The 18,571-nt window shown below is 44.7% G+C and overlaps 1 protein-coding gene across 2 annotated transcripts in view; it reads right to left on the bottom strand.

The window, feature by feature from the left end:
• The window catches only part of WIPF3 (WAS/WASL interacting protein family member 3), a 109,669-nt gene that overhangs the window by 3,645 nt on the left and 87,453 nt on the right, over window positions 1–18,571 (bottom strand). For both annotated transcript variants that reach the window (XM_040352933.1, XM_040352935.1), the window contains exons 3-7: window positions 16,725–16,854; window positions 13,414–13,530; window positions 10,291–11,049; window positions 7,274–7,414; window positions 1,685–1,786 (exon numbers count right to left, since the gene is read on the bottom strand). In XM_040352933.1, coding sequence (XP_040208867.1) covers window positions 1,685–1,786; window positions 7,274–7,414; window positions 10,291–11,049; window positions 13,414–13,530; window positions 16,725–16,854 — 1,249 coding nt within the window. The remainder of the gene's footprint in view (window positions 1–1,684; window positions 1,787–7,273; window positions 7,415–10,290; window positions 11,050–13,413; window positions 13,531–16,724; window positions 16,855–18,571) is intronic.

The raw sequence follows: 18,571 nt of genomic DNA, 5'->3' as shown, positions 1-18,571 counted from the left end.
CTTTTTTCCCGTCGTTTAAAGCCTACACACAATCGTTTTTAATGACCAATTAAAAAAATTACGTTTTTCTCGTCATGAAAAACGGTCGTGTGTATGCAGCATTACAGGAGAGAATTTCCCTTCCTAGGGGTAGATTTCCTCTCACTTCCTGTTGTCTCCCTCCGTTTGTAGTGCACAAGAACTGCTGGACCCTAGTGCAAGATCTATCAAAGGCAGAGCAGCTTGCCATTTTTTTCTTGAACTATGCTGTAAATATTGAAGGTTCACGCACGCTAGGTGCATAAAAAATGGCAGAAAAACACAGCCTAAAAAAATGCTTATAGTGGCTCATAGAGTTTAGAAGAATTTATTGGCATTTGCATTTGTAAGCATTTTTTCCAAAACATTCCCCTCTGCTCATCTTTCAATGTACACTTGAAAATGCTGAATGCTCCTAAATGACACGTTAAAGAGCGTTAAGCGTTTTTCCTGTCCGAAAGCCCCTCTCAAAGTCTTCTTTTTTCCTTTTACATGATCCTCTGTAAATATACCTGTCCGGCACCCTGATCTACATACAGGACGCCGGACGCATTGATTTCAATGGGAGGGGGGAGTGTTTTTCGAACCATGTGATTAGGGCCAGAGACTCTAATAGGCTTCAAAAAACAGTGGGCTCGAAGCCGCTGCCCGCAATCCACTGCCCGCCACCTAGATGGGGTAAGTGCCAGACCGACTGGCAGATGGGGGGAGGTGAATGTTTGGCAGTGTAAACCCAAATGTTCATGTGCATCAGCCTTATAGCACCTTGTATGTTTTTTAAATGTTTGTCTTGTGCCCGGGTCAGCAACCTGTTGACCGCAATCTACCAGTCAATCGCGGCTAGATGACTGGTAGATCGCCTGGGCTTGCCGACCTGCGGTCGCATGCCATGGATGAAGTGCACCGGGAAGCATGGGAACTACTTGCAGGCACATATCGCTAGCTGCAGAGGAAGCCGTGGCTGCAGCAGTTCCGCAGGGGCATTGGCCAGCCGCTTAAGCAGATGCCTCTTCTAAAGTTCCAACAGCACTCCGCCTTTTATTCCTGGTAGCCGCAGGATTCACAGAATGAAGCAGTACTACTGCATGCAAGGTCAGTGTCACTGCGTTTAACAATACTAGACACAATAGCATTTTTATGGGCACAATCGTATCTTTATGCTATTGTGCCCATATAGATGAACAACAGCAGCTAGATGGGCACAATAGCATAAAGATGCTATTATGCCCATCTAGATGCTATCGTGCCCATATAGATGCAAAATAACAGCTATGTATATGGGCAAAACAGCACCTATAACAGTGGGTTAGCTGCGCTTTAGCAATAGACTATCATATCCTGTGGGTTTGGTGTGCTTTCTAAAACGCCTTGCTAGGTTATCTCACTAACAACAGGACCCTGTGCCCAGTGAGCTTTGATTTCTCCCATGTTCTACAGGTAGATCTCCACCTCTCAAAGGTTGCCTACCCCTGGTTTTGAGTTTCTCTAGGCATAGCATTTAATTCATTCAATCGTTTGTTTATCTGCTGTGACAAAAGAATGTGGGACGACCAAAGGAAAGTTACATTTTTGTAAAAGAGCTTAGAAGCAGAAGATACATATCTAGATGTTTAGTATAGTTGATAGTGCCTCCATGGCATTTTTGGCTATACAAGCAGGAACTCACCTGAGGGGCACTTGCTGGGGTAAATCCGTTCACCTGGCTCAAATAGTTCTGGAGGTGGCAAGTCTTCCACTGGGTGAAACGGGAACTTGGACTCAAAGTCATCTGGAGAATAGACAAGAAGTCAGGGTTCATTAGGATCTCTGCATAGTCCATTGGTTCTGCTTGCCTTTCCTAAGAAGTTTATTTCTCATGTTCACATACAGTGTTATTTGTTTACAGTGAGGGAAAAAAGTATTTGATCCCCTGCTGATTTTGTACATTTGCCCACTGACAAAGAAATGATCAGTCTAGAATTTTAATAGTAGGTTTATTTTAACAGTGAGAGACAGACAAATCAAAAATATCCAGAAAAAACGCATTTCAAAAAAGTTCTGAATTGATTTACACATTTTATGAGTGAAATAAGTATTTGACCCCTTCGCAAAACATGACTTCGTACTTGGTGGCAAAACTCTTGTTGGCAATCACAGAGGTCAGACGTTTCTTGTAGTTGGCCACCAGGTTTGCACACATCTCAGAAGGGATTTTATCCCACTTATCTTTGCAGATCCTATCCAAGTCATTAAAGGGGAGCCTAAAATGTAACTGTCATATTTTTTTTATATCATTGATTGACTACCATTACATACATCAGAGTATGAATAATGGGGGGAACTATGAGTTACCCTATGAGTAAGTGGCGTGTACAGCCACGTAACGCGTAAGGGAGGAGAGCTGGTGGTGACGTCATCTCCGCTCGCGGCCGAGAGCGGAGAAATTCTGAATACACGCTACACGAGTGAGCACAGAGACTCACACATTTTTTCCAGTTTTTTCATTATTTTATTATGCATGTTTTGGTATTTGCATTTTTTATTTACTGCACCCTATACATTTATTTTGGTTAGTTGATCTTGGTTGTCACTTAATGTTTCACACATTTTATAATATATATATTTTTTTAGTTCATTATCCCATTAACTACCTAATATTCCTATTAGGCCCCGTACACACGACCGAACATGTCTGCTGAAACTGGTCCGCGGACATGTTCGGTCGTCTGTACAGCCGAGCGGACAGGATTCCAGCGTACATTTGCCCGCCAGACCGTTTTCGAGCGGACAAATGTTTCTAAACATGTTTAGAAACATGCCCGCTGGAATCCTGTCCGTGGGACATGTTCGGTCGTCTGTACAGACTTACCGTACATGTCCGAGCGGCCGCCATCCCTCGCATGCGTCGAATGACTTCGACCCATGCGTGGAAGCATTGAACTTCCAGGGCCGCGCACGTCGCCGCGTCATCGCGACGGTGCGGCCTCGTCACTGCGTATCGTGTACGCGCGGATTTCTGTATGATGGTGTGTACAGCCATCATACAGAAATCTCCGGGCGGGCATGTCCGCTGAAAACGGTCCGGCGGACCGCTTTTTTATCGGACATGTTTGCCCGTGTGTACGAGGCATAAGTGTCATATTTTTTATTATTGTTATTTTGAGTTGGTGGTACCCATTGTACTACTAATTGGTTCACGTTTGTACAAAAAACATCACTCAGTGTACCCCCCTCATCATCCCGTGGATTGCTGGTGGGTGATATTAGGAGTGAAACATCCTTTCTGGCTCTTATGGCTCGTTGGTTATAGTTCTTGGATTGCGGTTGGAGCATATTTGTAGATTGTAATTATTTAATTATCTATTTTATTACTCTATCTTTTTGTTCATTAGCGAGCGCCATTACCCTTTTTATATTAATACATCAGAGTATGACCACTTCTTCATATGCTAGTTGTCCAGATGCAGCCTCTTACCGCCTACATCCAAGTTCCCCATGCAGCATTGTGGCGGGGCTGTGGAGCGGTGGCAACCCATCGAGCATATAAAAGCTGACTAATAGTCTTTTATTGTAAGAGCACGTAGTATAAAGTAGAACCATTGTGTAGCTCTGCAGTAGAAAAAGCAAAGCTTATTTAAAGGCCAACTATATATAACAGTAACATGTATTGATCAGAATATTTAATTCAAAATAATCTCTTACATACATTTGTTTATCTAAAAAAAACACTGTAAAGACCTATGTCCCCTTTCAATAAACTACCTTATTGTAAAATATACACAATGGAAAGCAAACACTTTTTATAGTTCTGTAATGTGGAACACTCCAGGGAAATAAGTGCTATATAAAGAAAACAAATTCCACATAGAATCTAAAGGGGACAAATTCCTCCTGGAACATAGCAGGAACAAATTCCTTACAGAGTACCGTAGTGTAAGTAAAAAATGTGTTTTGATTGCTAGGTCACATAAATTCTGTTATCCCGAATCTGTAATTTTGCCTCTGCAGAAGCAATCATACTCGTTATACAGTGCCTAAAATGAATCTGCAAAACTGAATTGGTGCTTTGTATGGGTTTTATTGTGTGAGCCCAGGACCATGCTAACCACATACACAGGTTTTGCAGACAGCTGCGTGATGCAAGTGAATAGAATATAATGAAATATAAAAAGACTGAACATGTTGAAAAAAAAAACGTTTTTATTTGTTACAAAACTTTGCAACTAAGTACGTTTTCTCCTTCACTGATGAGGCTGCACTGATGGGCACTGATGATGAGGCACTGATGATGAGGCACTTATATTCAGCACTGATGGGCACCGATATGCAGCACTGATGGGCACTTATAGGCGGCACTGATGGGCGACACTGATAGATGGCACTGATAGGCAGCACTGATCAGAAGGCACTGGTAGGCATCATTGATGGGCACAGAGTGCCATCCTAATGGGCACTGATTGGAACCCCTGGTGGGCTCATCTGGTGGTCTGAAGTGGGCATCCTCGATTAGTCTGCACTGATAATCAATGCGCTGATTATCAGTGCAGACCCCCCCCCCCCCGCCCTCAGAGTAGCCGATCGGCTCTCTATTCGCGCCTGTTAGTGCGAGTGGAGGAAAAGCCGATAAATGTCTCTTCCCATTTAAACTGTGATCAGCTGTGATTGGACACAGTTGCTCACATGGTAAAGAGCATACATCATAGCCTAGATCGGAGATGCAGTGTGTCAGACTGACACACTACCGATTGCCGCGCTGCATGACCGCGGCTTATCCTGCTGTACGTCATATGACTCCCAGTCAGGATAATGCAACCACTTTCTGATTGTCATTTTTGCAGGCGGAAAGTGGTTAAAAAGGAAGAATGTCCCCCGTCATAGCTCCAACGTGTCTTCTCTATCCGGTTCTTCTTCCTCCGGGTCTTCTCCCTCTGCTGATGTCTTCTTCCTGTGATTCCTTTGGCAGGGAAGGGAGAAGAACTGGAGAGAGAAGACATGTTGGAGCTACGACGGGGGACATTCTTAATTTTTAATAAAGGACTTTGTCAAAACCTGTGTATTGTTTTTATTTATTCTTGACAAATTTTTGGGTAGAGGTACAATGCTCATACTCCATACTCATTCACATGGGGGGCCGGATTCTGTGGGCCCCCTTGTCAAAGGGGCTTCCAGATTCCGATCAACATAGGGACAAGCTGCTTCAGGGTGGGGGCGCTCGCTCATCCCCCCCATTTCCTGACCTGCCTGGCTGCGTGCTCGGATAAGGGTCTGGTATGGATTCTCGGTGGACACCATGACTGTTTTGTTTTTTTTTGGTGTAGGGGTTCCCCTTAAAATCCATACAAGACCAAAGGGTCTGGTGTGGCCTTGGTGGGGAACCCTACACGTTTTTTTTTTATTTGACATTGAGTTCCCCTTCAAGATCCTCAGAGCACAAGTCGCATGCTACAAGTCGGATCAGTTAAGCTGATGATCCGACTTGGATGCGACTTACATTCAAATCAATGGCCCAAATTGTGCCCAAATCGAACCAAAGTAGTACAGGAACCTTTTTCAAAGTCGGACTGACACATGTCGGACCAGTTAAGATGGCTCTCATAAGGAATCATTTATTTATACACGTCATGCGACATGTGCTCCCAAAGTCGGAGCGTATTTCCCACCAGTGTAAACCGGGCCTTAACCATTAACAGTGTCCCACATGTAGGCCACACAATCATTACATAATATACTGTATCTTGTTACACAGTCTGAGTTATCGGAATATAGTGGACAGAAGAAAATCATGGTCTACAGGAAACCCAGCAAGGTCAGGCAGTAAGAAAATAATTGGTGCAAAGACCTCATATTTTATCAAAGTGTTTCAGTATACCCCTAGTAGTATAGGTGAGTTGATACAATGGAAGGGCAGCATTACCCCTTTTAAAGCTTTTAATGCCAGGGGGTGGGAAAGATTGGTGATCATGTGACCACTGTGGCTGTCAAAGTGGTCACATGATCGGAAGCTGGACCCACCAGCTACTGAAGTCTTCTTGGGACAAGGAGTTGTTTTCGCGAGCTATGTCTTTGTGCTTGGAGTGTGCAGGTATTGCGCTCACAATACGTAAACATTACCTGCCCAGCGATGTACAGTATATGTGTGCCGTGTGGGCATTAAAGCTTAGCTTTTTGCCACCGCACATATGTGGGAAGAAGTCCACTACCTGACTACAGAGGTGAAAACAGTGGGGAGGTAGAGTAATCTTTAAAATATATAGGCGCTGGGGAGTATAATACGTTTGATGGTTCAATTTAAAGCAGGAGTTCCGCGGGAAAACCTTTTTTTTTAAAAACCTTTTTGTAACGCTGGTGGTACAAAGAAAATAGTACTCACCAGTCTCGTCCTCGCAGCCGCTAGCAGCACGATATCCCTCAGAAATAGATTTTATAACATTTCTCGATGGACATTGCCATCTTAACTGCGGGCACTCTAAAGCCCTCCTGCACGATCTCCCGGGATTCTGTGAATTATTTACAATGGGCGAATTGTATCCGCCCCCGGTCACATGACCGGGTGCAGTCATGTGACGTTCGAAATCTCGCGAGATTTCTCCTCTGGCTGCTGAAATGAATAGTGTCTCGTCATCGTCCAGAGACACGTGATAGCTCCCAAAATCCTTTGCGGAGCAAAGCGACACGCCCAGTCCCGCAACCCTACAACCAGGAAGTGCCTGGTCGAGCTGCTAGAAAGAAGGTATGGAGATTTTTAGAATTTTTTGGACTAGCGAAATTGTTATGTAGATCGGGGGGACTAGTGAATCGGACAAAGTGACTAAATCGGGTGAACCTCCACTTTAAGTTGCAGGAGTTTGTCTTTAGACGATATTACTGAGGTCATAGAAGACTCCTCAATCTCCTCCCAATCTTCCTCAGATATTTTAGGGATCATCCCACATGTATTGAATTTGGGATGGGGATACTAATTTAGCTCTGAGAAGTTCAGAGTAGTACCTGGAAATCAGCTTGGTCTCATCCAAAGATAGTAAAAGTTTTTCCAAAGGGGGCTGTTGGAGTGCAACCTCAAGAGATATAAATTAGGATTGAATTGCATGCCACAGTTGAAGATGAAAGATAACGTTTTAAAGCCAATTAGGCGACCGGCTTCTAAAAAAAAAAAAAACATTGGAATCCATGCATCCGGTGCCCTGCATGTATATTAGGGGCTGGGCGCATGGTCATTTTCGGAAAGACATTCTATGAGTACAGCTACTTATGTGAAAAGGTGTAGAAGTAACATTACCTGGGCTAGGAGGACGATAAATCTGTGGAGATGACTTCCAGCCTGCGGACAGCTGGTTAGACTGCGTCTTACTGGACAACTCTGTGGTTGGTGCCCTCATTGGAGGTGGTGGAGGAGGAGCTAGCCTTCCACCGCTGTTTGCTGAGGAAAAAATTAAAGGGTTAAGTCTACCATACAAAATGTTTCTTAGTAAAGCAAAGTTTCTATGCAAATAGTTTTTTCCCTGGACGAAAAATAGAAACAATTTGTAAAAAAAAAAAAAAATAACTTAAAGCGGATGTGCCAGTAAAAAAAAATATTAAAAGCCAGCAGCTACAAATACTGCAGCTGCTGACTTTTAATATTAGGACACTTACCTGTCCTGGAGTCCAGCACCGTCCGCAGCAGAGGACGAGCGATCGCTCGTCACTCTGCTGCTCCCCCCGCCATCCTCAGTGACGGAACCAGGAAGTGAAGCGCTCCGGCTTCACTACCCGGTTCCCTACGGCGCATGCGCGAGTTCGCTGCACCACTGATTGGCTCCCGCTGTGCTCTGGGAGCCGAGTGTTCCCAGAGCACAACGGGGGGAGGACGGGAGGTGACGTTCTGCCCACAGTTTACCCGAAACTGTGTGGCCGGAAGTGGGTGCAAATACCTGTCTTTAGACAGGTATCTGCACCCCCCTCCCCCCTGAAAGGTGTCAAATGTGACACCGGAGGGGGGGAGGGTTCCGATCAGCATGAGTTCCACTTTAGGGTGTAGCTCCGCTATAAGAGGTTGGTTTACAAAGGGAAATATACTGTGCACTGCAAGTGCAAATGCTCTAGATTTGAGGGGAAGCACTGAAATGAGGAGAAGCTCTGCTCTATCATCCAATCAGTACAAGAAAAAAATGCTGTTTTGTATTTTCCTTGCATGGGATTGGGTATTCTTTGCAAAGTGAAGCTTTACCTCATTTACCAAGCTCCGGAGCACAGTATTTTTGCCTTTAGTAAATCAACCCCACAGCCTTCTTTACCTGGATCCTTTTAACATCTTTGGGGCTAACTGGAGGAAGAAATATGAGAGAAAAGTGGAACAGTCAGGTCTAATTTTTCATGAAGTGATAAATTAAAGCAGAACTCCAGGCTCAAGAAAAACAGCATTAAGAAATCTTCTTACCAATTATAGTTATATTATTTTATAAATGATATTGGGTCTGGGATTAAAAGTACCATTTCAGTCTTTGCAGATGACACCAAGCTCTGCAGTGGAATAACGTCCTTACAGGATGTTGTCAATTTACAAGCCAACCTCAATGCTCTGTCTAATTGGGCGACTATGTGGCAAATGAGTTTTAATGTTAATAAATGTGAAGTTATGCACTTGGGGGCTAAGAATATACATGCATCATACCTGCTAGGGGAGTACAACTGGGGGTTCCATAGTGGAGAAGGATCTGGGGGTTTTGGTAGATAATAAGCTCAATAATGGCATGCAATGCCAAGCTGCGGTTTCCAAAGTGAGCAAAATCCTTTCTTGTATTAAAAGAGCTACGGACTCCAGAGAGAGAGATAGAGAATTTTGCCCCTGTACAAATCATTAGTAAGACCTCATCAGAGCTCAGCTATGAGGAAAGATTAGAGGAACTGAATTTATTCTCTCTTGAGAAGAGGAGTTATTCACTTTGAGGTCATCACAGAGGACAAGGGGGCATTCTTTATGTCTAGAGGAAAAAAGATTTCATCTCCAAATACGGAAAGGTTTCTTCACAGTAAGAGCTGTGAAAATGTGGAATAGACTCCCTCCAGAGGTGGTTCTGGCCAGCTCAATAGATCGCTTTAAAAAAGGCCTGGATTCTTTCTTTAATGTACAGGCACATCTCACTTTTAAGTACACAATGGGGTTTATTTACTCTCCGATACTGGATTGAACACTACTTTTGCACCAGTCACCGACATGCTTTCTTGATTCTTTGGACTCAAAGGGGTTAATTTACGAAAGGCAAGTCCACTTTGCACTACAAGCAGCTGTACCCTGCTCCCTGTAAACACCATATACCGTATTTATCGGGCTATAACGCGCCCCGGCATATAGCAAAAAACCCCGAACTTGAAGGAAGATTCCTGCAAAAAAAAAAAAAATACTTACAGTTTGGATGCCCCTCGTCGGTGTCTTACCCGTCGTCCATCGCCTCCTCCCCGTCGTCCATCGGCGGCCTCCTCCGGTCCGGCGTCCTTCTGCGGCCATCCCCGCTCTATCCCCGCTTCCCGCGCTGTGTTCGAACCACTGCGCCGACATATACCGAGCGGAGTACACTCGGGTATAGTCGGGCGGGCTTGGCTCCTCTCGCGTAAAGGACGTCCAGGACGTGACCGTGAGAGGAGCCGAGCCTGCCCGACTATACCCGAGTGTACTGCGCTCGGTATATGTCGGCGCAGTGGTTCGAACAAAGCGCGGAAAGCGGTTATCAGCGTATATCGCGCACCCACGATTTTGCCCTGATTTTCAGGGCAAAAAAGTGCGCGGTATACGTCGATAAATACGGTAATTATGACTGACAGAGCTTTCAGCAGATCTGAATAGGTAGAGCTGCAAGGTACACATGTACTGTACACATCCTGACTGAAAATAGAGACAACGACACTTGGGATGCTTGGAGATGTACTGTAGTTTAGAGGCAGACACGTTGGTAGCTATGACTGTCTTCCCATGCAGCTATATTTACTAAAAGGAACCTAGACATTTGGAGCTTGATGACTACAAGATTTACTTGCCAGGCAGAAGATATAAAAGATGATAAATTATTAAACTATATGCTGGTTCTATTATAGGAGAGAAAGGAGCTCAGCTTTCAACAAAGGCTGATTGACTGCCAACTGTGTGTTTCTCTAGGCTTCCTTGCTTCAGTTTTCCTTCCTCACCCCTCCTCTTCAGCATGACAGCTGTGTGGACCAGAAAATAGAAAATATCTGCACCCATGACGTAATAAAAGCTTGCCCTTTAAAAAAAAAAGCAAGGGAAGGAATCCCCAAAGTTTTACAAACCATGTATATTACCTGCAGGTTTAAGAGGTCGTCCATGTCCAGGCACAGGAGGGACAGAAGGTCTACCTGGAGGACCTTTTGGTGGTCGAGCAGGAGCATTATTTTGGTCAGCATTAAAGGTTGGTGGTGGTGGCAATGGCTCAGATAACCTTCGCCTGGCTGAATTTGACATTTGATGAAAAGGAGGAGGTGGAGGCGGTGGGAGATCACTAGGATCGGGTGGCGTAGGAAAAGAATCCTCTTCTATCCTCATGTGTGAGGAAAGTGGACGTGCTGGTGGTAGAGGCGGTGGTATATCTCTGATATCAGGTGGTGAAGGGGATGGGCTTCTCCTGCCAGCATATCCCGTTGGTGGAACAGGAGGAGGATGAAGAGGAGGGGGAGGCGGAGGAGGTGGGAAAGAATGGGAGTTAGGTCTTTGAGTTCTTGACTTGTCATGTGTATATAAAGGTGGAGGTGGAGGTGGTGGGGCACTAAACGCTGTTGTGTTTTTTTCAGGTTTCTCTTTGAATGGAGAACTAGGATATGGGGGTGCTTGGGAAGTTGGCATCACCAGTTGAGGTTTGTTGCTTGAAGATGGAACTGGAGGTGGTGCTGGAGGAGAATGACCAAGGATTGTTGGTCGTGGTGGTGGAGGCCTAGCTGCTATAGTAGCTGGAGCAGAAGCAGGCGGAGGCTTCGGGAAATCAAGTCTTGCATTACTTGGAGGTTGATCCTGCTGCTTTTGAACATTTGCTTTTACTCCTGGAAGCTGTGGAGCATTTTTGTTTCCTGTATTTAGAATAGATAGATAAAATTTGAATTATTTCCATATAAATCACAATCTACGCTGACAATCTAGACTGAATTGAATAAACAGAATGTACCATGAAAGTGAAGGTGGGGTTTCGAAAGATACAATATACACAGTAGACACAACACTATAAATACAAAATCAAGCAATTTAAGTTCTATTCATGACATCTCTAAAGCCTCATACACACGACCGGTTTTCTCTGCAAAAAACAGCAAGAAAACTGCTTCTTGCCGAGATTACCGTTCGTGTGTACAAGACTTTCAGGTTTCTCGTCAGGAAATCTGGTCAGAATCTCGACGAGAAAAAAAAGAACCCGCGCTCTTTTTTCTCGTTGAGATTCTTGTCGGCATGTTTCCTGACGAGAAAACCGAGAGTGTGTATACTTACCTGTCGCCGTGGAAACCCGCGCATGCTCGAAATGACTTTGACACATGTGCGGAAGCTTCCACGGCATAGGTAGGGTGAAGCAAGATGGCGGTGACGGCATCGAATGATGACGTCACCACGTTCTTTCCTTTCAAGAGAACCGCGGTTCTTTTGAAATGAGAGTCTGTACACTCGGGCGGCAAGAGATTCTTGCCAAGAATCTCGTCAGGGAAAACAACGTTTTTTTTTATGACGAGATTCTTACCCGTGTGTACAGGGCCTTAGGCTGGATTCACACCTGTGCATTTTTAGTGCTTTTTGCATTTTGTAGATTTGCACTACAGTCCATTTTACATGGTTTCCTATGGAACAGGTTCTGTGGTGCCAATCTGCAAAATGCAAAAAACACTAAAAATGCGCAGGTGTGAATCCAGCCTAAATGTCTTCAGTAGTTCATTTATACAGGGAACATATATTTAATTCAATGGGTGTATTAATAAACTACCGTATTTATCGGGGTAAAGCGTGCACCGCCGTATAGCGCGCACCCCCAACCTAGAAGGGAAATTTGAGGAAAAAATAAAATACTTACAGTTTGAATGCCCCTCGTCGGTGTCTTGCCCGGTGTCCATCGGCGTCCATCGACGGCCTTGTCATCCGTCTGCGGCCTTGGTTCTGAGCCAATCCCCGCTTCCCGCGCTGTGTTTGAACGCCGCCACCGACATATACCGAGCGTAGTACACTCGGGCACGCTCGGCCACAATCGTCTCCTCTCGCATAGGAGGCGGCACAGGGCGTGACCGCGAGGGGAGCCGAGCCTGGCCGAGTGTACCCGAGTGTACTGCGCTCGGTATATGCCCGCGGGAAGCAGGTATCGGCGTATATCGCGTACCCACGATTTTCCCCTTATTTTAAGGGGAAAAAAGTGCGCGGTGTATGCCGATAAATACGGTAATTACAAAGCATTCAGGTAATGCATCGCATAGTTCATACTACCAACAATATGTAAACAAGATATGGACATCCACAAGCATTTTAAAGCTTCTGTTAAGCTGGCATGAAATCAGACTAAGGGCATCACAAAAACAGCAAATGCATATCCTTGACAATTTATAAATAAATGTGGAGTTGCACTTTAAGTATGTGATTAATGTTTACATACATTTTTAGATGCTATGGCCGGGATTCAGAAATAACTTACCCTGACGTATCTTTTGATACGCGGCGTAAGTTCAAAGATGCGCCGTCGTATCTATGCGCTGTATTCAGGAAACAAGATACGCCAGAATTTGGCCAAGATACGACCGATGAAAGTCTCCTACGCTGTCGTATCTTGGGTGCATATTTACGCTGGCCGCTAGGGGCGCTTCCGTAGATTTACACGTCAAATATGTAAATGAGCTAGATACGCCGATTCACAAACGTACTTCCGCCCGTCGCAGTAAGCTACGCCGTTAGCGTAAGGCGTACGTCCAGCGTAACTTTTCCCCCTCATAAAGCAGGTGTAAGTCGTGTTAAGGTATGGACGTCGGAAACAGCCGTCGTATTTTACGTCATTTACGTAAGTCGTACGTGAATGGGGCTAGGCGTAGGTTACGTTCACGTCGTATGAATGAAGCAGGCGTATCTTAGGGAGTAAATTTGACGTGATTCTGAGCATGCGCGCTTGCGCCTTTCTTTCGGCCATGCATTTACATGGGTTCACGCTTCACTATAATACTACACGCCTACTGCCTTGCTACTTTGAATTAGGCGGGCTTACGCCGGCCATTTTACGTTACGCCAGCGCAGGAAAGGGAGCAAGTGCTTTGTGAATACAGTACGAGCCTCTCCAAGTTACGTTGGCGTATCGCATATCAGATGCGATACGCCTATCTAAAGATGCGCCGATCTCTCTGAATCCCGGCCTATATGTCTAGAAAACAGAAATAGGAAAGTATTTAAAAAAAATGGCCACAGCCACCATTTCTTACCTGGTGCATCTCTCTGACCAGAAGGTTTAAGCACTGGGAATCCTCCAGCAAAAAGACCACCACTAGGGGGTGCCATTGCACTCCTACCATTTCCTGTACCAGCATTCTTTTTTGCTCCTACACAAAAACACAAAGGGATGAGTTTAAAGAGGAACTGCAGTCTGCTCACATAATTTGTAATAAAAACATCTTTGCCATTCTGCAGCTTCCCTCCAACCACTTTGCACATTATTTTATATATACTGTGATACTGTGCATGCCAAATATGCTTCAGAAATCTCCCTCCACTAAGTCTGCCAGCATCCATTTTAACTGTGGGCAGCTGAAGCTGCTGCCTGTTCACTTCTGGGATTTACACAGACACACCTCCAGCTCTGCAGCTCTCATTGGCCCTCTTATGACCCTTCCTTCCTTGCAAACTCTCAGGAGAGTGTGAGAGAGCTGTGCGTGATGTCATAATCCTAGGCTTTTTACCAGACAAGAAACAGGAAGTGGGATGTATAAGGTATTTACTGGCAGAATATTTTTTTTTACTATTAAAAGTTAAAACAACAAGGGCAGAACATTTAATAGATGGAAAGATGAAAAAAATACTGATGGTCCGCTTTAATGACTATGCTACATTCACCAAGGGTATTTTTTTCATATGCAAAACATTTAACAACTAAATAAAAAACCAGCGGCGGCCCGTCCATGAGTGGCGCAGGGGTCTATGGGGGGGCAGGGGGATCACCTGCCCTTTCATCCAATCGGGTGACGGGTATCAGGCCCACTTTCTGATTGGCCAGAAGAAGGATCAGTGTTGCAACAGCGAATATTCATTCATTGTTGCAACACAACTGGGTGGGCTCCAGACGCAAAGCTCTGCGCCCCAAGTCCACCCTGTTTTGAAGCCTATTAGAGCCCAATCAGGGGCATAAAAGAAACACACCCCCGCCGTAGAAATTCATGCGCCCGGCGTCCTGAAAGAGGCCGGGCGCATGAATAGATAGGGCAGTGGCGGTGGATAGGGGAGGTGGCGCCCATGCACCCACAATGGATGGGCCGCCCCTGTAAATGTCATGGGCTGTGTGCACAGTGTATAAGGGAACGCCTTAGCAGGATTTTGCCCCTGTACACGGTACAGCAGGAGCAGGGTCGAAATTAAAGACAGTCGAAGAAGACAATCTGGGCCTATTGGAAGGTATGGGTTTACTCCTCCTGATAATGCCTTAATTTGCTTTCCTTTCCAGAATGATGGCGCCATATTTGTTTAGGAACTTCATGGCCTTAGATGTTGACTCTGGGATGGCACAATCCTGTAAATCCTGGTGCCTGTGCATATCTTGGCTGTCCATATTAAAGGGGTTGTAAAGGTAAAAAAAAAAAATCCCTAAATATCTTCCTTTACCTTAGTGCAGTCCTCCTTCACTTACCTCATCCTTCCATTTTGCTTTTAAATGTCCTTATTTCTTCTGAGAAATCCTCACTTCCTGTTCTTCTGTCTGTAACTCCACACAGTAATGCAAGGCTTTCTCCCTGGTGTGGAGTGTCATGCTCAACCCCTCCCTTGAGGGGGCGAGCAGGAGAGTCAGGACGCTCTCTACGTTGCAGATAGAGAAAGGAGCTGTGTGTTAGTAGGCGTCCTGACTCTCCTGTATTCCAGGGGAGGGGGTGAGAACGACACTCCACACCAGGGAGAAAGCCTTGCATTACTGTGTGGAGTTACAGACAGAAGAACAGGAAGTGAGGATTTCTCAGAAGAAATAAGGACATTTAAAAGCAAAATCGAAGGATGAGGTAAGTGAAGGAGGACTGCACTAAGGTAAAGGAAGCTATTTAGGGATTTTTTTTTTCTACCTTTACAACCCCTTTAGGTCACAAGGTAAAGAACGGCATTAGGCACTGGTCTTCATCAAAGTTACAATGTTGCAGTCCGATCACTGCTGGAAAAGAGACTGAGGAAATGTTTTCCACTGCTCGCAGATGGCCAATGACATAGGCAAAGTCACCTTTCTAGAACGCAAAAACAGCTTTTTAATGATAACAGGTAGAGTTTTAAAAAAAAAATACTTTTACGGTATATGGTGAGGCCAGGAGTTTATTATTCCAAGCTTGTAAAAAGACTGAAAGGTTCATTTAAAAAACTATGGCCCAGATTCTCAAAGGGCTTGCAACGCCATGTACGCCGTCTTAAGTTCTAATCTGGGCCGTCGTATCTATGCGACTGATTCTTAGAATCAGTTACGCATAGATATCCATTAGATCCGACAGGCGTAAGGCTCTTACGCTGTCGGATCTTAAATGCAATTTTTTTTTTTGCCGCTAGGTGTCGCCTCCGTCGTTTTCCCCGTTGAGTATGCAAATTAGCAAAATATGCGAATTCCCGAACGTACGCGCGGTCGACGCAGTGAAGTTACAACGTTTACGTTAGATTTGCGACGCGTAAAGTTGCCCCTGCTATATGAGGGGCAACCAATGTTAAGTATGGCCGTCGTTCCCGCTTCGAAATTTTAAAATTTACATTGTTTGCGTAAGTCGTCTGTGAATGGGGCTGGACGCCATTTACGTCCACGTCGAAACCAATGACGTCCTTGCGACGTCATTTAGCGCAATGCACGTCGGGAAATTTTAGGGACGGCGCATAGCATTTAAATTAGGCGCGTTCCCGCGCCGAACGTAATGCGCGGGAACGCGCCTAATTTAAATGTTATACGCCCCCTACCCACCTAATTTGAATTAGGCGGGCTTGCGCCGGGTGATTTACGCTACGCCGCCACAACTTTACAGGCAAGTTCTTTGTGAATAAAGCACTTGCCTGTAAAACTTGCGGCGGCGTAACGTAAACCAGATACGTTACGCCCGCACAGTTTTACGCCCAGATACGAGAATCTGGGCCTTTAGCTACAAACATCTATGTGACATTGTGGTCATGTCATATGGCCAGGTCTACCAAATCTGTCACAAAAACATAAAGCTACAAAATATTCGAAATGATTTAATAATCTCTCATTAGAGGGGCAGCCACACCACTTCCTCGGTGCCCACAAATGAATAGAGTTTTCTTCTTCCATTAAATCTTACATCAGCACTAGAGGTTACATTTAGGTCTTCATAAAAAAAAACACAATAAAATTTGATATCGAAGTCGGCCATCTGCCTAGCTGTTCTGTAACATATGTCCTAAAAGTAAACCAGATTATCAAGTTAAACCTTCAAAGTGTATTGTGGCCAATTAATAAATTGGGAACATTGATATAACAAATACCAGTAAATATCAATGGCTGAAAAAAAAATAAAAAAAAATACAAATTTAGTAAAATGGAGCTTACCATCGATTATTGGAGCACTTCGATCCTTGACTTCTGCAACTTTTCTTAACCGCGCCCCTTTGTGAATGTCGGACAGTAACGCAGATCTGCCTCCTGCCTCTGGTTTCAGGTTTGGTGCTGCTGAACGACCCTTTTAAATAAAACAAAAAATAGTCCCAGCTTTATAATGGATTACAGGTAAAAAGATAAGGTTGGAGAACATATTCAACATTTTGAAGAGTAAACATAAAAAAAAGAAAAAAAAAAAAGAAAAAACACTCATATATATGCAATTTTTTTTAACACATGTGCCGTCTGTATTGTTCTTTGCACAGGTAACAATTGATAACAAGTAATACCAGTACCCTAATGCCACGTACACACGATCGGATTTTCCATCGGAAAAACCTTGGATGGTTTTTCCGACGGAACTCCGCTCAAGCTTGGCTTGCATGCACACGGTCACACAAAAGTTCTCTGAACTGTCATCCGTCAAGTATGCGGTGACGTACAACACTACGGCGAGCCGAAAAAAGTTCAATGCTTCCGAGCATGCGTCGAATTGTTTCTGAGCATGCGTCGGAATTTTGCGCGTCGGAATTGCTACAGATGATCGGATTTTCCGATAGGAATTTTTTCCGTCGGAAAATTTGAGAAGCAGTTCTCACTCTTTTGTTGGAGGAAATTCTCCTCCTTCAGATTTTATATATGATCCAGTCCTTGACTTAGGAGCTTACCCTGAGGAGCCCCATACACACGATCGGAAATTCCGACAGCAAAAGTCCGGTGTGAGCTTTTAAACGGATATTCCGACCATGTGTATGCTCCATCGGACTTTTGCTGTCGGAATTTGCGATCGTGTGTAAGGGGCTCCTCAGGGTATGGCAGGGTCTAATGACAGGGTCCACTTTAGTGGCAGAAGGCAACATGACTGCAGGATGCAGCCATCATCAGCATCAGTAGGTAAGCTGCAAACATTCCCAAATCCATCAGTAGAAAATGAGTCGGGGCACCCGGTACAGTGAGAATATCCCCCCTATATCTAGAATCAGACATGTTTCTGATCAGGGTGGATAAAAATCAATGATTAAAAAAATAAAATAAAATATCTGATTTCTTTTTATTTAACCACTTCCATGCCAGGCACTTTCGCCCCTTCCTGCCCAAGACAATTCAGCGCTGTCGCACTTTGAATGACAATTGCGCGGTCATGCTACACTGTACCCAAATGACATTTTTATAATTTTCTTCCTACAAATAGAGCTTTCTTTTTGTGGTATTTGATAACCTCTGCGGTTTTAAATTTTTGTGCTATAAACAAAAAAAAGAGTGACCATTTTGAGAAAAAAAACTGATGGGCACTGATGGGCGGCACTGATTGCACTGATAGGCGGCACTGATAGGCAGCACTGAGGGGTGGCACTGGATAGGCAGCACTAATGAGGAGCTGACAGGCTTTTTTGAGTGGCACTGATTGTCACTTTGATGGGGCACTGACAGGCATTACTGATTGGTACTGATTGGCACATTTTTGGGCACTGTTGTGGGCACTGATCTGCACTGATATGGGCACCGATAGGCTTTATAAAAGGGGCACAGGCTGGCATGTGATGGGCATTTATTGACAACTTGTTTGCACATTTTGATTGAGGGCTGTGCTGATAATCAATGTGCTGATTATCAGCACAGACCCCCCCCCCCCTTTAATCGGCAGCTCTCCCTGTCAGCGTGAACCGAGGAGAGCCGTTTACTGGTACTTATACACAAGTACTTATACAAAAGTATATACGGTATAGGTTTAGGATATAGGGCATGGCCTCAGGTACGTATGGCCTATCCCCAGATAACGTCCTATGTGACAAAACGCG

Source organism: Rana temporaria, chromosome 5, assembly GCF_905171775.1.
Source record: "Rana temporaria chromosome 5, aRanTem1.1, whole genome shotgun sequence".
Taxonomy (NCBI): Eukaryota; Metazoa; Chordata; class Amphibia; order Anura; family Ranidae; genus Rana; species Rana temporaria.
Note: the sequence above shows the minus strand (reverse complement) of the source record. Positions and strands in the feature narration are given on the sequence as shown.